This window comes from Notolepis coatsorum, assembly GCF_963971535.1.
Source record: "Notolepis coatsorum genome assembly, chromosome: 13".
Taxonomy (NCBI): domain Eukaryota; kingdom Metazoa; phylum Chordata; class Actinopteri; order Aulopiformes; family Paralepididae; genus Notolepis; species Notolepis coatsorum.
Genome location: NC_140177.1, coordinates 33,658,592 through 33,684,149, shown reverse-complemented (window position 1 = coordinate 33,684,149; position 25,558 = coordinate 33,658,592). Strand labels below are relative to the sequence as shown.

The window sequence follows — 25,558 nt, the reverse complement described above, 5'->3', positions numbered from 1 at the left end:
TGATTAACGCAGACAGGCAGACAAGAGAGAAATCATTTGGCATCAGTTGCTCGTAACAAGATCTCTCTGAATGAATCCCATCGACCACAGATGATGGATCAGAATGGTACAGTACTGATCACCGTCGGTGGATTAACAGTGCGTTTGGCCGGTCCTCGTCAACTCCTAAGGTTGTAAATGTATCACGTGAACCGGTTGTACGAGGCGTTATCGTTGGGATGTGCTAGTTAGGTCAGAACCAGTCAGCACCAATCAGATCCAAGGCAACAGATTCAGGACCAATCAGATCCAAGGGAGCAGATTCAGTCAAATTATTCAACATTTTCTTTCTTGATGCAGGTGGTTTCCCAGCATGTCAACATCATATTTCTGATGATGTCTCATGATGCTCTCATGTTCACAATAAAGTATTTTTCCATACTTCATGCATGATTGTTGATTTTTTTGTTTGTTTGTTTTATCTTGCAAACTATAACTTTTTTTGTTCTTTTCTGGATCGGTTTTTGTTGATTGTTGATTTTTTTTGTTTGTTATATTTTGAAAACTAACTTTTTTGAATTTGTTTTTGAATTAGGGGTAGGTTGCTCTATAAGCCTTCGGCTTCAAACCTATCCTTTTCGTTTGTTTATTTGTAAAATCTTTCGAAAAATGTATTTTTTATGTGTATTTATTTGTATGTGTAAACATTCAAAATAAAATAATTCATTCATTCATAAAAGGTGAAAGGTCAGTGATACGTCATAATCACCAGCATTTACCACTCGTGAAGGACCGGCCGAACGCACCTGGATTTAGACCACAGGGGAAAGAGAAAGCAAAGGGGAGGAGTTTATGTGTGGGGATGTTCAATCAGAGCTTCCTGAGGGTTCTTCGTAAGAACCAACCAGAACCCAGAACCAGCCTTTAAAAACCTCTATCTCAAACAGGTGACCTACCTTAACGAGGTGACCTACCTTAACGAGGTGACCTACTTTAACCAGGTGATCTACCTTAACCAGATAGTCGACCTTAACCAGGTGATCTACTTTAACCAGGTGATCTACCTTAACCAGCTTGACCAGACTGATGGTTGGAGGTGGTATTTTCGCCTTCTGAACTGAAACCTTTACCAACAAATAAAGGTAGTTTAGAGGGTCATGAGATATAAACATGGGGAGGCAGTAGAGGGGAGCCCGTCCAGACGACAGCGTGAGGCGGGGAGCCCGTCCAGACAACAGCGTGACGCGGGGAGCCCGTCCAGACAACAGCGTGACGCGGGGAGCCCGTCCAGACGACAGCGTGACGCGGGGAGTCCGTCCTGACGACAGCGTGACGCGGGGAGCCCGTCCAGACGACAGCGTGACGCGGGGAGCCCGTCCAGACGACAGCGTGAGGCGGGGAGCCCGTCCAGACGACAGCGTGAGGCGGGGAGCCCGTCCAGACGACAGCGTGAGGCGGGGAGCCCGTCCAGACGACAGCGTGACGCGGGGAGCCCGTCCAGACGACAGCGTGAGGCGGGGAGCCCGTCCAGACGACAGCGTGTCGCGGGGAGCCCGTCCAGACGACAGCGTGACGCGGGGAGCCCGTCCAGACGACAGCGTGACGCGGGCATGTCGGGTGAAAACATCAACCTCCGGGAAGGCAGGGATTACTCCTGCGCATTTTCAGTCTCAGTGCCACAAAGACAAAAACAAACAAGATCCGCTGTGCGAAGAGTCCTGCGTCACACGGCTACTGGGTCGTTTGGATGTCTGGTCACTTTGTGTGTTATTGCCGTGCGACACACGTTTAAAACCGCTCGTGCCGGTAACTGTTCTCTGTTCTGAGGCTCAGTCACCCTCAGACTGGCCACTCAGGTTACTTGCGTGTATATATATATACACACACACAACACTCCGGTTATAATAACTATCAAGCTCATTAACCATCAGTAAGAAACACCAGCTTGGACAGTCCTATATTTACATCTTCTTTACAAACAGTCTCTGTGTGTGTGTGTGTGTGTGTGTGTCTGTCTCTGTGTGTCTGTGTGTGTCTAAAGTGTTTCCTCAGGAATGGATGTAGAAAATAATAACCATGTCTTGTCCTTCAACTATACAACTAAACTAATCACTGAGAGTATGCATGTGTATGTGTGTAATAATAAACATTATGTTTCTAAATCTATTACTCTCTCTCTACTTCAGAGTTCAAGTCTCTTGTATATACGTGCGTGTGTGTGTGTGTGTGCGTGTGTGTGTGTGTGTGTGTGTGTGTGTGAGTCTAAAGCATGTAAGGTGCAGGTAGGCAGCTCTGTGATGATCTGGTTGGTCAAGCAGAAGAAAAGGGGGAGAGGCTTGGCTCAGCCAATCACGTGACCGAAAGGCGTCGCCAAGAGCCGGGGGGGCCTAGGCTTGGCTCGGCCAATCACGTGACCGATAAGCGAGGGTGGGGCGAATGGGCTCGGCCTATTCGAGGTGTTCTAAATTCGGCTGGTCGGCGAGGATGAGGGGTCGAGGGTTCAAAACCCACGCCATGGCTTCAGGGAGGGAAGCCTTCTAAAACTCTAGTTACAGTCTGGGGGGGGGGGGGGGCAGGTGGTCTCGGGGGGGGGCAGATTAAATATTCTGTAAGGGGGGAGAGCCACAGCCCATGCTATAAGCTAGGAGGGCAGCATGGAGGCATGTAGACGGGGAGGTTTCAAGTTCCAAGCACCTTCATGAGTTGGTTATGAAGGAAGGGTTATAAGTTCTAAGCCCAGCCCTGGATGCCTCTGGTTCTGGTTCTGGGAGGGGTAATAGGTTCAATGCCCGTTTGGGTTATTTGTTTGAGAGGAGGCAGAGTTCTCTCTGGGGGAGGTTCTGGACCAGGGGGGGGGGGGGGGGGGGGTTCTCTCTGGGGGAGGTTCTGGACCAGGGGGGGGGGGGGGGGGGGGGGGCTGTGGGTAGCGAGGGGTTCAGCTTCTGAGTTCTAAGCCCGTCCTTCAGAGAGAACATTTTGAAAAAGCCCGGCTCGCTGGGTCATCCCTTCGCTAGGAGGTCGAGTTTCCTCCTTTGAACAGGTTCTGGACCCAGGCGAGGGGCGTGGCCTGATGTCAGGAGTCATCGTCCGTGTCGTCGATCAGAACCTTGGTGTCACGAGTCTTGGACCTGGAGAGAGAGGGAGAGAGAGAGAGAGAGAGAAACAGAGAGAGATTACATTAAATGGCTGGCTGGCTAGCTTACTATGCAAACTTACTGTCAACATTATAGTGACAGTTTCCCAAACGTAGGCAGTCATGCCTGCTATTATAAGGCTCATGCTGTACATACTGTCCATACGTACTGAGAGGCCAGTCTGGGCCTGTAGATATAGATATATATACATACTGAGAGGCCAGTCTAGAGGCCAGTCTGGGCCTGTAGATATAGATATATATACGTACCGAGAGGCCAGTCTGGGCCTGTAGATATAGATATATATATGTACCGAGAGGCCAGTCTGGGCCTGTAGATATAGATATATATACGTACTGAGAGGCCAGTCTGGGCCTGTAGATATAGATATATATACATACTGATAGGCCAGTCTGGGCCTGTAGATATAGATATATATACGTACTGAGAGGCCAGTCTGGGCCTGTAGATATAGATATATATACGTACTGAGAGGCCAGTCTGGGCCTGTAGATATAGATATATATATACGTACTGAGAGGCCAGTCTGGGCCTGTAGATATAGATATATATACGTACTGAGAGGCCAGTCTGGGCCTGTAGATATAGATATATATACGTACTGAGAGGCCAGTCTGGGCCTGTAGATATAGATATATATACGTACTGAGAGGCCAGTCTGGGCCTGTAGATATAGATATATATACGTACTGAGAGGCCAGTCTGGGCCTGTATTATACGTACTGAGAGGCCAGTCTGGGCCTGTAGATATAGATATATATACGTACCGAGAGGCCAGTCTGGGCCTGTATTATACGTACTGAGAGGCCAGTCTGGGCCTGTATTATACGTACTGAGAGGCCAGTCTGGGCCTGCGCAGGCTCATGCTGTAGCTCCTCTTCCAGCTCTTCTTGCCCTGCCTGTTCCGGACCCCGTCCTCCTGGTCCATCATCTGCTCCAGCAGCGTCTGGTCGTCGGCGTTGAGCGGAGCCACTGAGATGTCCCGCACCGCGCGGAACTCACCACAGTTGTTCAGGTGCTCATTCTCCAGGCGGAAGAAGTTCCACACAAAACGCCTGGTGGGGGGGGGGGGGAGAGAGAGAGTGAAGAGGGGGAGGGAGGGAGAGAAGAAAGAGAGAAGAGGGGGAGAGCGAGAGAGCAAGGGAGAGAGCAAGAGAGAGAAGACTGGGGGGGAGAGAGAAGAGGAGGGAGGGAGAGAAGAGAGAGAGAAGAGGGGGAGAGGGAGAGATATAGAGAGAGACAGAGACAGAGAGAGACAGAGAGAGAGAAGAAGGGAGAAAATAGAGAAGAGGGGGACAGAAGAGAGAGAAGAGGGGGAGAGGGAGAGATAGAGGGAGACAGAGAGAGAGAAGAGGGGGAGAGATAGAGGGAGACAGAGAGAGACAGAGAGAGATAAGAGGGGAGAGGGAGGGAGAGGGAGGGAGAGAGAGAAGAGGGGAGAGGGGAGGGAGAGAGAAGAGGGGAGAGGGAAGATGCGAGAGGGAGGGAGGGAGAGAGAAGATGCGAGAGGGAGGGAGAGAGAAGAGGGGAGAGGGAGGGAGAGAGAGAAGAGGGAGGGAGAGAGAAGAGGGAAGGAGAGAGATAGAAGGGGAGAGCCCTGCTCATTAGTTCATATCAATAATGATCTTAGAAACTGTTGTTTCAGTAGATACAGCTTCTCTGCATTTTATAACTATACTTATTTTACATGTGTAATCTTTTTAACACTAATATTTGTTGTATTGAGGATTTGTAATATGTAAATGTATTGAGGATTTTGTACATCTGTATTTGATCTTTTGCATGTCTTTTGGGTGTGGTTTCTATAAAGGCCTTTACAGGTTTCTACCACACCCTCACACATCATTTTACTTTAGATGTCCTTAATCCAGCTAATCCGGACAAATATAACATATTACAGCTAATCGAGCACTATATAACATACTACAGCTAATCCAGCACAATATAACATACTACAGCTAATCCAGCACAATATAACATACTACAGCTAATCCAGCACAATATAACATACTACAGCTAATCCAGCACAATATAACATACTACAGCTAATCCAGCACAATATAACATACTACAGCTAATCCAGCACAATATAACATACTACAGCTAATCCAGCACAATATAACATACTACAGCTAATCCAGCACAATATAACATACTACAGCTAATCCAGCACAATATAACATACTGCAGCTAATCCAGCACAATATAACATACTACAGCTAATCCAGCACAATATAACATACTGCAGCTAATCCAGCACAATATAACATACTACAGCTGTGTATGTATATATGTATGTATGTATGTATGTATGTATGTATGTATGTATGTATGTATGTATGTATGTATGTATGTATGTATGTATGTATGTATGTATGTATGTGTGTGCATGTATGCATGTGTGTGTGTGTGTGTACCTGAAGACCTCCAGAGGAGCCAGGATTGTAGCCAAGATGTCTGATAAACCAGGGAAACCTGTCACTCTGGGCAGTGAGAGGGTGAGTGTCCAGGCAAACCTTAACAACACATCCTCCACTATAGCACTGTAGTAGTAGGCCTAGAGAGAGAGAGAGAGAGAGAGAGGGACAGAGAGAGAGAGAAGAGGGGGGGAGAGAGAGAAGAGGGGAGAGGGAGACAAAGAAGAGGGAGGGAGAGAGAGAGAAGAGAGAGAAAGAGAGAGAGAGGGGTCTAAAGAGGTGTTGTTTTGATAGGTCTAAAGAGGTGTTGATCCTGATGAGTCCGTAAACACGAGCACATAACCCCCATCCTCCACTCACTACATTGGCTCCCCGTCTCATCCCGGATCAACTACAAAATCCTGCTGCTCACCCATAACTGCATAAACGGACACGCACCCCTCTACCTACAGGAACTCATCACTCCACAATTCTCCACCCGTACCCTCAGATCTGCAGGTAGCTTGCTCGGCTGCTCCTCTGGGTCCCAAGTACCCGGCTCTGCACCATGGTTGACCGAGCCTTCTGCTCGGCTGCACCACGCCTGTGGAAGAGCCTCCCCATCCGATTCTTCTCTGTTTTCTCCCTGTCCCAATTTAGTCGTTGTGCCAATTCCCCCCCTCCCCTACCTGGTTGTTGTGCACATGTTCTCCTACTGGTCGGTACAAGGGAACCCTGAAGTAATTCGCACGCTTCCTCCGACACTCGCGGCGACAGCCAGTGACTCTTTTTTCACCTGGCAGCGAGGACTCTCATTGGTGAAGTGTAACGCGTGGGAGGTCACGCTGCCTTCATCAAGTCCTGCCTCCGCTGAGCAAGCGCCCAGACCTGACCTGTCCACAACGCCAGATTCCCACCCATGACTTGCCCTCCCCCTAACCCAGCCAAACAGGTTAGTATAGCGATCAGCCCAAGTCCCAAGCAATGCTGACTCCGGGAGTCGAGACCGCAGCCTCTTGCATTGGTGACGAGAGCAATCTCTGCTACGCCACCTGACCGCCCTCTGGACTCTTTTAAAGCAGGCCTGAAAACCTATCTATGACATGACATGAAGGCACGATCGAAGTCAGTCGCCGTCGGTTTTGCTCCGCAGAGATTGTGCGCACTTTTAGTTACCGGTACTATGGTTATTTTTTATACTTTTTTTTAATAAAAACAACGCTGGCAGGGACGTCATACGACCGCCAGGCACTCATGGACTTAAACTCCGGACTGAAAGTAGAGTTTAAAGACACTTTTTGCCAAGACTGGCCATCGGAGATCAGACGGGACAAAGACGAGGACAAAGGAAAAGGCGGCGGGACGAAACGGAAGCACAGGGGAAGGAGAAGTGAAATCAGAATTAGGCAAAAAAGTTCTGCTTACCGGCCGGCGATCCCATCGATTCTGCTGGCGAATGTACGTTCGCTGGAGAATAAGATGGACGATCTCCGTGCAAGGATTCAATTCCAACGAGATGTGAGGGATTGCAACATCATGTGTTTCACGGAGACATGGCTAAAACCATCAACTCCAGATCACAACATCTGTCGGATTTCTTCTCCGTCTTCCGAGCGGACCGTACAGAAGAGTCCGGTAAGAGTTCTGGAGGGGGGGTCTGTCTCCTTACGAACAACGGCTGGGTTAGCCCCAAGGAGATAAAGATACTCTCCCGTTCATGCTCGCCGGACCTGGAACATCCGTCCATCCAATGTCGCCCGCTTCATCTCCCCCGAGAATTCACCGCCATTATTCCACCGCCGTACATTCCACCACAAGCGAATACCGCCAGGGCTCTGGCGGATCTACAGGTCCATCTAAACAATCACCAGATCAAACATCCAGACGCAGCCATGATCGTAGCTGGCGATTTCAATCAAGCGAATCTGAAAGTGATGCCAAACTTCTTCCAGCACATCGCTTGCACCACCAGGGGAGGAAATACACTTGATCATTGTTACACCGCGTTCAGAGCCGGTTACAAAGCAGTACCGCCCAAGCCTATAGTGTGCTGTAATGATACGGGCAATACTAGATTGACTTGTGACCTGTGACGTAGACTGAAAAGTTAAGATTTCAGTCAGAATGGACGTACTCTGGAGGCGTGGCTAGGCGAGCAATGGAGTTGCACGCTGTTTGTTCGAGCTCCCGTCGAGCCTCTACTTATTTTTATTTTCTCTTAATTTAATAAGCTTACGGATTTACAAAACTTAGTGAATCTTACTCAGGGTAAATTTTTTCAAACCAATGGTCATTGTTTACACGGACAGATGGCATCAAACCTACGCAAATACAAATAAGTCTCGACTCCAAGAAGGCCTGAAAAAGCCTCGACTTTCAGTTCCGGGCCACCACCGTCCACACCGTCAAAGATGTCCGGCGTGGATACCACAGCCTTAAAGGCGGAGATTCTCCTCGCGCTGAAATCGGAACTCGCAGAGATAATACAATCGGAATTGAAAGGTGCACTTTCCAGAGAGTTCGACCTTATCAGAAATGATTTGAAAGTGATGAATGAGGAAATGCGAAGCTGTGTAGCGGCACTGCGCGTGGATATGAACAAAATGGAGGCTACAGTTAAAGACGTGGAGGGTGGTGTTAGATTCTGATCAATCTGGCCAGTATCACGTCTTCTTGTGTTATCCTCTCTCCATCCAATTCCTCTGCGTTGTGTAATTTTAATGGTCCCGACGTCTCCTATACTGGCTGATATCCTTATCTCTCCCCGTTAGCGCGATCCGCAAACCATAATAATTCTCCACCTTCGTAAGAATTCGACACTTTGACACAGCGCAATACCTTACAAGGAGAAGCGTTGTTTATTTGATAAACAGAAGCCTCAGCTCAGATGTTAACAGATTGTATTGTCCTTGAAAAGTCTATTCTAATGATCTTTCTGTGTGTTCAGTCTATCGTCCTCCTGCTATTCAGTCCAATGGTGGTCAGGCCTGGTCTTTAGCCTAAACCCTCCTCGCGTTAGCCGAAGCTAATGATGATGTGGCATTCTTCCTCCCCCCCCCCTCCCCCTCTCTGTGATGAGAGGAGAGAGTCTCTTGGTCTCTTCCCTCCTGTGGGATTCGTTTCTTTGGTCTGCCTCACACCCGGAAACACTGTTCGACTTATAGATCTTCGTCATAGCAACGACGGCCCCCGCCCCTCTCCTGGTTGTCATGCGACGCTGTCATGACAACTGCTAATAACCTTTCACACATTTCAAAATGTTTCATTACTGTCAAAACCTCCATCGCGCTCTGCCTCTGTGCCCACACTCGCCATCAGCTTGTTCTTACAAGGAATGTCAACATTCGGCCCTGCTCAGTGTGGTGCTCACAATCACCCTGCTCTACTGAACCACCGTCTCCTGCTTCCACCATCAGCATGCACTTCGACCTCTCTGGCACCGTTACATGCTACCATCTCCCCCCCAATCTATACATCACATACATTGAATAAACCCCGTTTTCTCTCAGTGGTCTCTCGAGGTGGTCGGACGAGGTGGTAACGCTACAAACCACAGTTGAAGACTTAAAATCAGAGGTGGCGGGGAAGTGTGAGGACATGGAAGGAAGAATGAGGAGGTGCAACGTGAGGATAATTGGGGTGGCTGAGACGGATGGCTCGAGTTCCACTGCGTCGGTCTCAAAGCTACTGAGAGACGTGCTACAAATGGATAATGAAATGCTGGTAGACCGCATGTGTGTTATATCTGTACCGTACAGATGTTGTGAATGATGTGCCATCTTGTCCCCAACGGGTTACTGCTTGCTAAAAGGCCACTGTAAAATCTGCTAATTAACAATCTAGTGTAATGATCCACCTACTCAGTTTCAAGAATTTACCACTGGTTGTTATTAAGCTATACAACAGACTTAACACCCAGCAAATCTCTGATCCTATATCAACGGACCACATAGAAAGAGAGATGTATCGGTGTGTACGTGCTGCTTATGATGTGCGGGTGATGTGAACAATGTATCATATTAACTTCAACAGGACAATATATGTATAGAGGCTACTGTAATGTCTACTGTGTGATCATCTATATCTAGCATCCTCTGCCTAGCATTGAGAGGACGCCACTGGATACCATATATCAAGCTAAGTGACTCACCAATCTCCAGCAAATTCATTGCCCTCTACTTATGATGTACAGGTGATGTGAACAGTGTATAATTTTGGCCCCAATAGGACAATATGTGTATACACATACAGACATATAAATATATACACACACGCTCACACCTATGATGACGCACATGCTCGCACACGTAATGGATGCACTATCTATAGGTTCTAGACGTACCACACACACGTAGGCGCATATTACGCGCATGCACAGACACACATGTAGACACACATACACGTTTACACATTATACAAATATGGGGGCATGGACCCACACACTCACACCTACACACCCATACGCTTACACCCTGGCTGTGTCCGATACATCCATGCACACGCACACATAGGTTCACGTGCATACAACTGCACGAACACGGAAGGGCAGGGAGCAAAATTTACTTTTTGACTCACCGGCCAGTGGCGGGTAGATGGGAAGAATCTACCCGCCAAGCATATTTCTTACCTGCCAAATTTTTTTTGATTAAAAAAATATATATATATATATATATTTTATATAAAAAAAACTTTAAATAAAATATATATTATATAATCATACTTGTAGTTGTATTATCTGTGAGACATCGCCAACACGCAACAAGTCAAAATGCTCGCTATCTGCAAACAGCTCCACTGTCTGTGTGTATACTTGAGTAGCCTCCAGCTCCAGCAAGGATTCTCCGGCACTGCAGCTAGACCCTATATTCAGCTAGACCCTACATTCAGCATGCAAGGATTCTCCGGCGATGCAGCTGGACCCTATTGGTATAATGTTACGGTTCTTTGGTCAAATCACATTCAACATGCCCTCAGCTAGAATACGCATTGAATCAATGTTATAAGACATTGATATCAAGAGCTATCTGTAGCTACTGCTAGCCCGCTAGATAATGTTAAGACAATTTAGTTTACTGGGACATATAGATCTAACGTGAGCTAGCTAACGAGGGAACGGAGGTATTATGCACTCGAGTCGACTATTGCTGGAGCATTTGTTGATATCAGCAGCTATCAGTAGCTAGCCAGCTAGATACCGTTAGACAATGCCTCATCATGTATTAAACTAAAAGTGAATAGTTGACTGGGTCATTGTTTAAACAGTAACGGTAGCTCATGGAGGTCCGCTCTTCTAGACTAGAGCAGACTGCCTCTGTGTTGATACGAGCAGAAGCCCTTAGCCAATAGTATCCCGCTGCAGGGCTGGGCGGATATGACTCGTTGCCAGGTTTTTTTTCAAAATAAGAGTTGCCAACTGCCGGAGCCATCGATATTATGACTGGAGATGCGCTTGGGGCGGAAATGAGACCCGCACAGAGTATCGTTATGAACTTGATTGATTGATTACACGCCACACGGCGGGCAGACCTCTCAGTGGGAGGCGCCAAACGTAAAAACTGAGCGCCAATGGCGGGCTCTAAATTCGCCCCCCCCCCCTGCGGAAGGGCATGCGCCCAGACACACACCTGCGTATAAACATGTTGACACACGCACACTCACACACCTCTTCCAACTTACTCTATATCACACAACCAGGCACCCTTTTGTTTTTGTTTTTTGTGTCTAGCGGGGCACGCTGATCGCCCCTGCTAGGGAAGAGGTTGTTCTGCCTTACTTCGGGACCTGCTTAATGCTTAATGTGATATTGCTAATATACGGTTATGCTTGACGTTTACCGTCGCCACTAATATAATTTTACCCGGTTGGGTGCATTCCACTAGCATACCGTGCGGCAAAGGGAACCGCTCCCGCCTACCTCCGGTCAATGGTCTCTAACTACACACCCTCAAGACCCCTACGCTCTGCGTCTTCTGGCCGCCTCAGATCTACTCCTATCCAAGCTCCCGGAGGGTCATCAAAGAGAAGCCGCCTATTCTCAGTCCTTGCCCCACAATGGTGGAATGAACTACCCATCCCAGTTAGGACAGCCGAATCCCGTCCAATCTTTCGCCGTCGACTAAAGACTCACTTCTTCAACCATTATCTGAAATGATAAAAAAAAAAAAAAAAAAAAAAAAAAATCTAACCCCGACTAACCTTAATGTCATGCACTTGTCCTAATAAACTAACCTACACTGTAACACGCAACACTTTGATGAACATTGTTACTCAGCTGATAGAGTTATACCCTTCTTGCTGTCTTGTCGCACAGAACTTGTAAGTCGCTTTGGATAAAAGCGTCAGCTAAATGACTAAATGTAAATGTAAATGTATATGACCTTGCACCATCTCATCCTTGGCGGCGACATGAATTGTGCACTCTCCCCAGCGGCTGGACCGTAGCTCGTCCAGGAAGGCCCCCCAGTCTAGCTCGCCCCGAGCAATCCGGCGCTTTCTTAAATCATATGGGGTAGCTGACGTGTGGCGGTTTCGTAATCCTACATACAGAGGATACTCCTTTTTTTCTCCGGTCCATAATACCTTCTCGCGCATAGACAGCTTTCTCCTGGATAGGAGACTCCTTCCCCTCGTAACCAAATGCGAATACGGAGCAATAGTTATCTCGGACCATGGTCCCTTAGTTATGAAAATGAGTATCCCGAATACACGGCTCGGCCACCGCCAGTGGAGACTCAACCCGTTGCTCCTGTCGGAGGAAGCCTTCACAAACTTCATCACCTCGGAAATTACATTATTTCTCGACATTAATAAGACTCCGGGAATGTCCTCTTTAACCATTTGGGAATCACTGAAGGCGTACTTAAGGGGACAGGTGATTTCATATTGCGCCAACCAAAAGAAGATAAACACGGCACGCCTTAAGCAACTGACAGACGAGATTCTGGAGCTAGATAGACTACATAGCCACTCGCCATCAGCCGACACGTTGAAAAAACGTATATCGCTGCGAACTGAGTTTGACCTCCTGTCAACACGAGAGGCTGAGTACCTCATTACTAAAATGCGACAGGGGTACTATGAACATGGGGAGAAGGCCGGACGGATACTTGCCCATCAACTGCGACAAAGAACTGCCAACCAGTCCATCCCCACTATCAACGACGAGCGGGGCTCAAAAGCCACTGACAACCTTAAAATTAATGAAAGCTTTAAAACTTTCTACCAATCGTTATACACCTCGGACTCGCAAGTGGGGCCCTCCATGCTAGACGATTTCTATAGGACCCTCCGCGTCCCGACAGTCGACCCAGAGAGTAGGGCTGGGCGATAAAACGATAACGATAACTATCGCGATAAATTATTTCCTCGAAATAAACATGAAACGTGGTCGCAAAGTTTCGATATATCGATTTTCCAAGCTTGGCTCCGTTCAGCCTCGGCTCAACACACTCACTAACAACAACCAGCGTTACGTGATGACGTACTTACGCACAACAGCTAACAACCAATCAGTGAAGGAGATGGCCGAGACCCGGAAGGAGGTAGGACTCACTCACTCAACAACAAGGCTTGCTAGGCTAATTAGCTTGCACGGCATTGTTTTATATATTTACGTGCCGAGTATGTGTGTGTTTTGAATTCTGAGGCCACGTTTATGGTAGTGTGGGATATACAGTGGACGCCGTTTCAATATATTGTGGCGGAAGAGAGTATTTTAGTGTCCTATTTAGCACATTGTCATGGAATACTCCGCTTAGAACCAACAGGCTGGCTAGGATAACTAGCTTGCACGGCACTGTTTTATATATTTACGTGCCGAGTATGTGTGTGTTTTGAATTCTGAGGCCACGTTTATGGTAGTGTGGGATATACAGTGGACGTCGTTTCAATATATTGTGGCGGAAGAGAGTATTTTAGTGTCATATTTATTGTCATGAGATACTCCGCTTGTCGGCTAACGTGCGCAGACTGATGACGACATCAACTCGACTTGAGACATTCGCAGCAGCATAAGAAGTTAATTAAACTTGACGGACATTATATCGACGATAATTATCGATATCGAATTATATGAAAATAATTGTATAATTTTATCGCGATAACGTTTTTGGTCATATCGCCCAGCCCTACCAGAGAGGGCCGCAGATTTGGAGGACAGACTTACGGTTGCGGAGATAATAATAATAATAATTCATTGAATTTATATAGCGCTTCTCAATAACCCGAAGTCGCTGACAATAGTCGGGAGCAAAGTAAAAACAAAGAAACAAAAGCAAAGAAACAAAAACAAAGAAACAAAAACAAAAGGAACATGAGACCATGGGGGGGAACAGGGAAGACAGCATGATAGCACAAAAAGACAGGAGACAGACATCAATCAGGATGGAGGGGGGGGGTTATGGGTGGGGGGGGGTTACGTCAGCGATTAGATCTATGCAGAGTGGCAAGTCCCCGGGGCCAGACGGCTACCCTACAGACTTCTACAAAAAATTCTCAACCCAGCTGTCCCCACTGCTGCTAGCCGTATTTGATGAATCATTCTCAACAAATTCTCTTCCTCCGACCATGCGCCAAGCTGTTATCTCCTTAATCCTTAAGAAAGACAAGAACCCACTGGAATGCGGCTCGTTCCGTCCAATTTCCCTCCTTAACGCCGATGACAAGGTTCTCGCTAAGGTTCTGGCCCGTCGTCTGGAGGGGGTTCTCCCCTCAATTATCTCGCCGGACCAAACAGGCTTCATCAGGAATCGGTACTCTTTCTTTAATATCAGACGCCTCCTAAATATCCTGTATAGCCCCTCTCCACCCGGAACACCTGAGGTGGTCCTCTCCCTTGATGCGGAAAAAGCGTTTGATCGGGTGGAGTGGGACTATCTTTTTCACGCTCTGGAGAGGTTTGGGTTTGGCCCCAAGCTTATAGCTTGGATTAAAATTCTATATACGTCTCCGATGGCTGCCGTTCGCACCAACAACAATCTATCCACCTACTTTGAACTCCATAGGGGTACGAGACAGGGATGTCCTTTATCTCCACTCCTTTTCGCGATCGCAATGGAGACCCTTGCGCTGGCTCTGAGGCAGAACACCGATATCAAAGGGATCATGCGTGCGGGCTCGGAGCATAAAGTCTCGCTCTACGCGGACGACATGTTGTTGTATATATCACAACCCCAAACGAGTCTTCCTCGGTTGATGACCCTACTTGCGGACTTCGGCAAAATATCCGGATACAAAATCAACATTCAAAAAAGCGAACTGATGCCCGTTGGCACCTCGGCAGATTGGGTACCACTGAGCACATTCCCGTTTAAAATTAGCCTTAAAAAGTTCAAGTACCTCAGGATATGGATCACGCATGAACATAAGGACCTATATATGGCTAACTATCAACCTTTACTGTCTAATCTGGCGAGAGATATTAAACGTTGGGACCCCCTGTCGCTATCCCTGGGTGGGAGAATCAACACAATAAAGATGAATGTATTGCCGAAATTTCTATATGTGTTTCAGAGTCTACCAGTCTTTCTGACTAAAACATTCTTCTCCAAGATAAACAACCAGATATCTTCCTTTATCTGGAACAAAAAAACGCCCGGATCAAAAGATCTATGCTGCAGAGACCCCGCGTAATGGGTGGGATGGCGCTTCCAAACTTTATTTACTACTACTGGGCAGCAAACATAAGATCGTTACTATACTGGGTAAAGGGCGAGGACACAGCCCCCTGGTGGACAGTGCTGGAGAGAGCGTCGGTTAAATCCACCTCCATATCTGCCTTGTTATGTGCTAAGCTCCCGTTCACACAGCCCATATCTAGCTTTACCTCGAACCCAGTTGTCATCCATTCGATAAAAGTGTGGAACCAATTTAGAAGAACCTTTTCCCTCAGGGAACTATCACTGGCTGCTCCGATCACAAGAAATCACATGTTTGTCCCATCAACGATGGATAGGGCCTTTGACAGTTGGGCTGGGAGTGGAGTGAGTATGCTGTCTGACCTCTATATAGACGGCAACTTTGCCTTCTTTGAACAGCTAGTACAGAAATACAAGATCCCTAGGTCACACTTCTAGATACTTGCAACTCCAGAGCTTCGTAACTTCGAACTCGGACTGCTACCCAGTGTGTCCTCCTGCCTCCCTTTTAGACTCAATCTTGAAGTGTAAACTGATCCAGAAACAGGTTATAAGCAGAATCTATGAACTACTTAATAGAAGCAACTCGACACCTTTAGATCTCCTCAGGGGCAGATGGGAGACTGACTTAGGTGAACCAATCGCAGAGGACACATGGGACAAAATAATACAGGGGATTTTCTCCTCTTCCATTTGCCTTAAACATGCGGTTATCCAATTTAAAATTGTACACCGACTGCATTGGTCTAAAGACAGGCTCTCTAAGCTATATCCCGACATAGACCCTCTATGCGACCGCTGCAGACAGGCTCCAGCCACTCTGCTCCACATGTTCTGGACGTGCCCAAAGTTGCACACCTATTGGCAGACCATCTTTGACACCTTCTCTAAGATATTTGGAAAGGAAGTGGAGCCATCACCATATATTGCATTATTCGGAGTGGCCCCAAAGGACATCCACTTTAGATGGTGGGAATCTAGAATGCTGGCCTTCTGTTCACTTTTGGCCAGAAGGCTGATACTGTTCAAATGGAAGGACCCAGGTTCACCTGTCTACGGCCACTGGATGAGAGAGGTCATGTATCATATTAAACTGGAGAAGATCAGATATACTGTCAGAGGTTGTACCGAAAAATTCCACAATATTTGGGATCCTTTCCTAACTTTCTTTGAGGGTATGGAAGCGGATAATGTGACAGAGGCGATCTGATTGGCCTTCCTGGTCTCTCAGCTTGTTATTGTTTTATTTTTGTTTTCTATTATGTTCTTACTATTCCTCTTCTCTATCTACAGAATGCAAGAGATATGTGACTGCTGTCTGGTGATTTAAGAGCCAAAAGGAGAAAAACATTGATTGATAAAATGCTTTAATGTATTTTAGAATGATTTTGTCTGGTATAGGGGTGGGGGGAGGGAGGGCCTTATTTTCTTTTTCTTTTCTTTTGGCCCATGTGGGACCGCCTGTAAAAACGGTCTGTCTGTCAGTCTATCTACCAAACTACCCATCCATCCATCCATCCATCCATCCATCCATCCATCCATCCATCCATCCATCCATCCATCTCTCTCTCTCTACCTTCTGTGGGTAGACTATCTCTTCTCTCAGGAAGGTGTTTTCTCCAGCATTTCTGTCAAACAGGCCCCAGTCCATCTTCAGGTCCCAAATCAGCGTATAGCAGGAGCTGACCACCGAACAGCCAATCAGCAGGTAGAAGAAGATCTGGGTGTCGGCATGGTCTTTATCTGGGGGGAGGAGATCAAGAATCAATCAATCAATCAATGAAGTGATCTCGAAAAACCAATAGCTACAACCAACAAGCGACTGATCAGATGTACTGTATGTATCCATTAACTAACATTTTATAAAAACCTCAAACTACTTAATTTGTTCATTAGTTAACTATCAAATCAACCAATCAATCAAACTATCAATCAACCTATTCTTTTTTTTTTATCCACTTTTTCTCCCATTTTTCTATTTTTCTCCCATCCCAATTTTCATATCGTCCAATTCAACCCTCCCGTCTTCGAACGTTGTTTCTTGCCTCCCACAAGCCAGCTGCAATGTGGACTAAGCCATACATAGCACGAGTCCCCTCCGATACTCAAGGTAACAGCAGTCGCATCTTTTCACCTGCGCGGCTCGATCTTTCAGTGTCGGGGGTCTGGGCTTTGGAGGGGCCCCGCCCCCGTCGCTTCTTGATTCTACTGCGCAGGCGCACCAACCGACCTGTAGGAGTCGCTGTCCACAACACCCGATCCCCACCCTTCAGTTTCCCTCCCCGTAATATGGCCAATGTGTATTACTGTGGACGACCAGCTAAACTGAAAGCAATGTGGAGAGCGGGGCTCGAACAGGAGGCATCCTGTTCGAGCCTAGTCTCCAGCATTCGTTGCGAGCGCCTTGCCCACTGCGCCACGTAGCCGCCCTCAATCAACCTATTCTTATGTCTTACATGTGTGTGTGTGTGTGTGCATGTCCGCATGTGTGTGTTACCTTTATGTGTGTGTGTCTGACCTGTGTGTGTGTGTGTATGTGTGTGCGCACGTGTGCGTGTTACCTTTATGTGTGTGTGTGTGTGTGTGCGTGTGTGTGTTAGCTTTATATGTGTGTGTGTGCGTCTGACCTGTGTGTGTGTGTGTGTGCGCACGTCTGGCCTGTGTGTGCATGTGTGTGTTACCTTTATGTGTGTGTGTGTGTGTGTGTGTGTGTGTGTGTGTGTGTGTGTGACCTGTGTGTGTGTCTGACCTGTGTGTGTGTGTGTCTGACCGGTGTGTGCGTGTTACCTCTGTGTGTCTGTGTGTGTGTCTGACCTGTGTGTGTTACCTCTGTGTGTGTGTGTGTGTTACCTCTGTGTGTGTGTGTGTGTGTGTCTGACCTGTGTGTGTGTGTGTTACCTCTGTGTGTGTGTGTTACCTCTGTGTGTGTGTGTGTGTGTCTGACCTGTGTGTGTTACCTCTGTGTGTGTGTGTTACCTCTGTGTGTGTGTGTCTGACCTGTGTGTGTTACCTCTGTGTGTGTGTGTGTGTTACCTCTGTGTGTGTGTGTGTGTGTGTGTCTGACCTGTGTGTGTGTGTGTTACCTCTGTGTGTGTGTGTCTGACCAGTGTGTGTTACCTCTGTGTGTGTGTCCTCTGTGTGTGTGTTACCTCTGTGTGTGTGTCTGACCTGTGTGTGTGTTACCTCTGTGTGTGTGTCTGACCTGTGTGTGTGTGTGTGTTACCTCTGTGTGTGTGTGTGTGTGTGTGTGTTACCTCTGTGTGTGTGTGTCTGACCTGTGTGTGTGTGTTACCTCTGTGTGTGTGTGTGTCTGACCTGTGTGTGTGTGTGTTACCTCTGTGTGTGTGTGTGTGTCTGACCTGTGTGTGTGTGTTACCTCTGTGTGTGTGTGTCTGACCTGTGTGTGTGTGTGTTACCTCTGTGTGTGTGTGTGTCTGACCTGTGTGTGTGTGTGTTACCTCTGTGTGTGTGTGTGTGTCTGACCTGTGTGTGTGTGTGTTACCTCTGTGTGTGTGTGTGTCTGACCTGTGTGTGTGTGTTACCTCTGTGTGTGTGTGTGTCTGACCTGTGTGTGTGTGTGTGTGTGTTACCTCTGTGTGTGTGGTAGAGAGCGTGGAAGGTGACCACGAAGAAGCTGGTGGAGTACTTCCCTGCGTTCACCAGGTGGGGGAAGGCTCTCTTGGTGTCACGGTAACGCCTCAGACACTGGACGAAGCGGAACCAGGCGGGCAGACACTGGATCACAGCGCGCACACCGTACGAGTAGGAGTGACACACGTCCTTACCTGCACGCACGCACGCACACACACACACACACAGACACAGACAGACAGACAGACAGACAGACACAGACATTAGTGGTAGGCCTAAACATCTAAACAGAATTATGGTAAGTAACATAAATAGCTCTACACTCCGACAGCCATCACTATATAATGTGCAGTGTGATATAGAGTGTCTGGTCAGTAACATGGGTCTCTCGGTCCCTCCTCTCTGCAGGTATCCCTACAGCACATCGCTGGGCCGGGTCGTGTACGTGATCCTCTGACGTACTTCCGTATTTACCATTCATCATCTATGGAGCTCGGTCGGAGCGTCCATTACCTTTTGTACGACATGATGCAGCACCGCCACCTAGTGGTTCGTCGGTCCAGCTCCCACGTGGACAATATCGGCAACCCTTATTAAAGGAACACTCCAACATTTTGGGAAATTAGCTTATTTGCCATCTACCCTGGAGTTAGACAAGAAGATACACACCTTTTTCTTCTCTGTGCATGCAGTAGGAGTAGGAAGACGCGCACCGTTAGCCTAGCTTAGCGTCAGTCACTGGAAGTAGGTTCCTCCATTAGCCTAGTTCCCAACGTCTTCCTACTCCTACTGCACGCACAGAGAAGAAAAAGGTATCTTCTTGTCTAACTCCAGGGTAGATGGCAAATAAGCTAATTTCCCAAAAGGTTGGAGTGTTCCTTTAACCTGGCTTGAACCTGAGGCACCAGTGTCATGTGTTGGAAGAGAGCCTAGTGTGTCCTTACTCCCTCCAAGATCAACTGTATTCTGATGCACCATTGCTCAGTGTTCAGCCCCATGGTCTCTCTGTATACATCTGCATGTATTCAATAGCAGAGAGCGGCGGAGAGCAGCTACCTTCACTGTTGATGAGGCCATCGTGTTTGTGCCAGTCCAGTTCAAAGCTGTAGAAACAAATCATGTACTCCAGGTCCATCAGAACCACTCCCAGACTGTTCAGCTGGTCAGCCAGCCAGAAGTCTGCAAACTCCACACGGTGGAACGGAGCCGTTACCACACGGAACTACAGAGAGAGAGAGAGGGAGGAGGGAGAGCGAGAGAGAGAGGGGAGAGAGAAGGTGAGAGATTAGAGTAATGTAACTAGAACGTGATTGTCCGTGTAAATATCACATGATTATCCGTGTAAAGACTTGTGATTATCCATGTAAATAGCATGTGATTATCAGTGTAAATAGCATGTGATTATCAGTGTAAATACATGTGATTATCAGTGTAAATAGCATGTGATTATCAGTGTAAATGCATGTGATTATCCATAATGGCATGTGATTATCCATGTACATGGCATGTCATTATCAGTGTAAATAGCATGTGATTATCAGTGTAAATAGCATGTGATTATCAGTGTAAAATAAATACATGTGATTATCAGTGTAAATACATGTGATTATCAGTGTAAATAGCATGTGATTATCAGTGTAAATACATGTGATTATCAGTGTAAATAGCACGTCTTTATGTCACAGATGAAAACATGTTTAGATATTTTTATTTTTTTTCAATATATGGTTGTTTCATTAGCAGCCAAATAATAATTTACAATGTGATCATGCATGTAAATATATGCATGTTGACCTTTAATTTAGCATCTTTAATGTTTTTAGTTGAGGTTTTTTTTCTACCTCACCTGCAATTTCTTTTTCTTGTGTTCAACTTTTCTTTTAAAATGTGCAAATAAACATAAACACCTAAAGCGACCATATGAATCATACATGATATTGAACTGCTACTACAGTCAGTAGTAGTAGTGTTGCAGCGTTTGTTTTAATCTGCTGGTGGCGCCAGGTGGGTGGATAATAAGACAAGATAATATATTCCTTCATTGATCCCCTTGCCTTGGGGATCAGGAAAGTATATTGACTTTGTATTTCTTACCAGTAGCTCCAGGAGCCAGAAGTGAGACTTGTAGTGACAGGTCTTGAAGATGAATAGATGCGTTTCTTACCAGTAGCTTCAGAAGCGAGACTTGTAATGGCAGGTCTTGAAGATGAATAGATGCGTTTCTTACCAGTAGCTCCAGGAGCCAGAAGTGAGACTTGTAGTGACAGGTCTTGAAGATGAATAGATGCGTTTCTTACCAGTAGCTTCAGAAGCGAGACTTGTAATGGCAGGTCTTGAAGATGAATAGATGCGTTTCTTACCAGTAGCTTGAGGAGCCAGAAGCGAGACTTGTAGTAGCAGGTCTTGAAGGGGTTGATGAGGAAGAGCAGGAAGAAGCCGTACAGAGCCAGTGGGTTGGCCTGCATCGGTACCAAGATACTGTCACTGAACAGACACGACAACAAACTCACACACCATAACACACCAAGCAGACCAGCAATCTGCAGGAGAGAGAGATAGAGAGAGAGATGGGGGGAGAGAGAGATGGGGAGAGAGATAGATGGGGAGAGAGAGAGAGAGATGGGGGAGAGAGAAAGATGGAAAGAGGGAGGGAGAGAGAAAGAGAGAAATATTGAGAGATTGGGAGAGAGACAGAGAAAAAGATGAAGAAAGAGACAGAGAGCAAAAGACAGAGACATCCACACATACAGAGAAGAGAGATAGAGAGAGACAGACAGAGAGAGAGACAGGTTAGTATTGTAATACCAGGTGCCAATCCAGTTGTATTTTGTTGCATTTACAGAATGGAAATGTGTTCCCCTCAGTAATGGCTCCCTCTGGTGGACGATTTAAATATATAATTTTCTCCCAAAGTAATGCTTACTATACATGGGATCAGCTGTGACACAATTCAACTCTCAATTTTCATTATAATACTGATTATTTCCTTCATTAGGCTTGATCAGTGTCATGTAAAGATACATTATGAATGTCCTAAACATCCAGTATCATCTGATACCAAGCACCAATCTGAACAGTGTAGACTTAGACCATCAGTTTTACTGAACAGTGTAGACTTAGACCATCCGTTTCACTGAACAGTATAGACTTAGACCATCAGTTTTACTGAACAGTATAGACTTAGATAATCAGTTTCACTGAACAGTATAGACTTAGACCATCAGTTTCACTGAACAGTATAGACTTAGATCATCAGTTTCACTGAACAGTATAGACTTAGACCATCAGTTTCACTGAGCAGTATAGACTTAGACCATCAGTTTCACTGAACAGTGTAGACTTAGACCATCAGTTTCAATGAACAGTGTAGACTTAGACAATCAGTTCCACTGAACAGTATAGACTTAGACCATCAGTTTTGCTGAACAGTGTAGACTTTAGGGCTGTCTTAAATACTTTTTTATTTTTTTCTCTCCAAAATCTTGCGCTTCTAATTCCAATGAAACTAAAGTAAGCGGCGCCTTCCCGCCTCCATTCCAATGAAACGAAAGTAAGCGGCGCCTCGACTCCACCTCTCTACAACAAGCATGTGGAGATTATCTGTGTTGAAAACAACAAGGACATGTGCAGCAGACATGTCGACGAAGAAGCGAAGCAATGCCGTTTGTTATTTAAGACTATGTCGGACAGATTTGTGTTCATTGTGCTGCTTTTTTAAAGTGTCCCGACCCATATAAAAATATGTCTTAATAAAACGTGCTTAATTAAGTCGAATTCTGCCTTTGTCTCTATCAACTACATATAAATATTTATATAATTGTTTGCTTGATAGACGAAGGTTGCAACATAATTATGTAATGTCATGTCGTTGGCTGTGAGAGCAGCCCCACTGCACCCAGGCAGCGCAGCCGCGTGAAACCTTGTTGGCACAGTCACGAAAGGGGCTACTTAATTAATTAATCCAATCCACTTTATTTATAGAGCACATTTTAAAACAAAGTTGACCAAAGTGCTGTACAAGTCCCACAACATAAGATAAAAAAGAAATATATATATATATATATATATATATATATATATATATATATATATACATAAACCCCCCCCCCCCCCTGAAGCTTCGAATTAAAATCGAAGCTCGGCCCCGAAGTTTCGATTGCCAAAAAAAGCTTTGAAGGTCAGCCCTAATAGACTTAGACCATCAGTTTTACTGAACAGTGTAAACTTTTATCCTGATATCAGATCCATATCTGATACTGTGTTTTAGCCTGGTGTCAGACATGATACTGCTTTAACCTGGTGTCAGACATGAATCACATGATACTGCTTTAGCCTGGTGTCAGACATGATACTGCTTTAGCCTGGTGTCAGACATGATACTGCTTTAGCCTGGTGTCAGACATGATACTGCTTTAACCTGGTGTCAGACATGATACTGCTTTAGCCTGGTGTCAGACATGATACTGCTTTAGCCTGGTGTCAGACATGATACTGCTTTAGCCTGGTGTCAGACATGATACTGCTTTAACCTGGTGTCAGACATGAATCACATGATACTGCTTTAGCCTGGTGTCAGACATGATACTGCTTTAGCCTGGTGTCAGACATGATACTGCTTTAGCCTGGTGTCAGACATGATACTGCTTTAGCCTGGTGTCAGACATGATACTGCTTTAACCTGGTGTCAGACATGAATCACATGATACTGCTTTAGCCTGGTGTCAGACATGATACTGCTTTAGCCTGGTGTCAGACATGATACTGCTTTAGCCTGGTGTCAGACATGATACTGCTTTAGCCTGGTGTCAGACATGATACTGCTTTAGCCTGGTGTCAGACATGATAGTGTTTTAGCCTGGTATCAGACCCATATCTGATACTGTGTTTTAGCCTGGTATCAGACCCATATCTGATACTGTGTTTTAGCCTGGTATCAGACTGATATCCAGTATCAGTCAACATTCTGATGGTCTGTAAGATCCAGTGGGTAACTGAACCCAGAGACGCCTGAACAGAAATATCACGAGAGAAACTGACATAGTAAGAAACAAACAACACCAACATGTATTCTACTCAAGTCAGCTTTAACCCTTTCACTACCACACTGCAGACGGTTCCATCTGTAGTGTGGTAGTGAAAGGTTAACCTTCTGTAGTGTGGTAGTGAAAAGGTTAACCTTCTGTAGTGTGGTGGTGAACGGGTTAACCTTCTGTAGTGTGGTAGTGAAAGGGTTAACCTTCTGTAGTGTGGTAGTGAAAGGGTTAACCTTCTGTAGTGTAGTAGTAAAAGGTTAACCTTCTGTAGTGTGGTAGTGAAAGAGTTAACAGTCTGTAGTGTGGCAATGAAAGGGTTAACCTTCTGTAGTGTGGTGGTGAAAGGGTTAACATTCTGTAGTGTGGTAGTGAAAGGGTTAACCTTCTGTAGTGTGGTAGTGAAAGGGTTAACCGTCTGTAGTGTAGTAGTGAAAGGGTTAACCGTCTGTAGTGAGGTAGTGAAAGGGTTAACCTTCTGTAGTGTAGTAGTACAAGGTTAACCTTATGTAGTGTGGTAGTGAAAGGGTTAACAATCTGTAGTGTGGTAGTGAAAGGGTTAACCTTCTGTAGTGTGGTGGTGACCTTCTGTAGTGTGGTAGTGAAAGGGTTAACATTCTGTAGTGTGGCAGTGAAAGGCTTAACCTTCTGTAGTGTGGTAGTGAAAGGGTTAAACAACATGTCTGGCTAAATAAAACAAAACAGTGAGATGAAGGCTCCTACCTCAAACAGGTGCTGGTGAGACAGGTTGTTTCTGGGGTTGAGCTCAAATATCAGCACATGGTTCACTCCTGCCTGCCTCCAGCCGTACGTATTGATACCTGATAGATAAACAATACATATTGATACCTGGTGAATACAGAATACATTGGACTGTGTGTGTGTGTGTGTGTGTGTGTGTGTGTGTGTGTGTGTGTGTGTGTGTGTGTGTGTGTGTGTATTTACCAAGCAGGAAGAGAAACTCTATCAGTAGGAACCCTCCTCTGTAGATCCTCACCATGGGCCAAACATCATCACTACGAATTACTACTGCTCCTATAGAGAGAGAGAGAGAGAGAGAGAGAGAGAGAGAGAGAGAGAGAGAGAGAGAGAGGGAGAGAGACATAGAGGAGAGAGAGACAGAGAGATACAGAGAGGGAGAGAAAGACATAGGAGACAGAGAGACAGAGAGACATAAAGAGAGAAAAGAGACATTGAGAGAGAGAAAATTATAGACAGAGAGAGGAGAGACATAGGAGAGAGAGTGACAGAGAGAGAGCGAGAGAGAGAGAGAGGTAGAGAGATAGAGAGAGTGCCGTCCATTCTCAGTTCAGTAAATTTTTCATATAGTCAACTTCTTTAGCTTTAAATGTCCTTTGGTTTAAAACATGGAAACTTAAATCCACCCAAACAGCAGAGAACATCATGTTTTAAACAGAGAACATCATGTTTTGAACAGAGCATCATGTTTTAAACAGAGAACATCATGTTTTGAACAGCGAGCATCATGTTTTAAACAGAGAACATCATGTTTTAAACAGAGCATCATGTTTTAAACAGAGAGAACATCATGTTTTGAACAGAGAGCATCATGTTTTAAACAGAGAACATCATGTTTTAAACAGAGAACATCATGTTTTGAACAGAGAGCATCATGTTTTATAAACAGAGAACATCATGTTTTAAACAGAGCATCATGTTTTAAACAGAGAGCATCATGTTTTAAACAGAGAACATAATGTTTTAAACAGAGAACATCATGTTTTGAACAGAGAGCATCATGTTTTATAAAC

The 25,558-nt window shown here is 45.9% G+C and overlaps 1 protein-coding gene across 1 annotated transcript in view; it reads right to left on the bottom strand.

The window, feature by feature from the left end:
- Positions 1-2,911: 2,911 nt before the first annotated feature.
- The window catches only part of LOC311238936 (xenotropic and polytropic retrovirus receptor 1 homolog), a 145,267-nt gene continuing 122,620 nt past the window's right edge, over positions 2,912-25,558 (bottom strand). The window contains exons 8-16 of the mRNA XM_084327136.1: positions 24,732-24,821; positions 24,510-24,607; positions 21,117-21,296; positions 19,813-19,978; positions 18,756-18,950; positions 16,742-16,908; positions 5,552-5,691; positions 3,968-4,189; positions 2,912-3,107 (exon numbers count right to left, since the gene is read on the bottom strand). Coding sequence (XP_084183262.1) covers positions 3,053-3,107; positions 3,968-4,189; positions 5,552-5,691; positions 16,742-16,908; positions 18,756-18,950; positions 19,813-19,978; positions 21,117-21,296; positions 24,510-24,607; positions 24,732-24,821 — 1,313 coding nt within the window. The 3' untranslated portion in view covers positions 2,912-3,052. The remainder of the gene's footprint in view (positions 3,108-3,967; positions 4,190-5,551; positions 5,692-16,741; positions 16,909-18,755; positions 18,951-19,812; positions 19,979-21,116; positions 21,297-24,509; positions 24,608-24,731; positions 24,822-25,558) is intronic.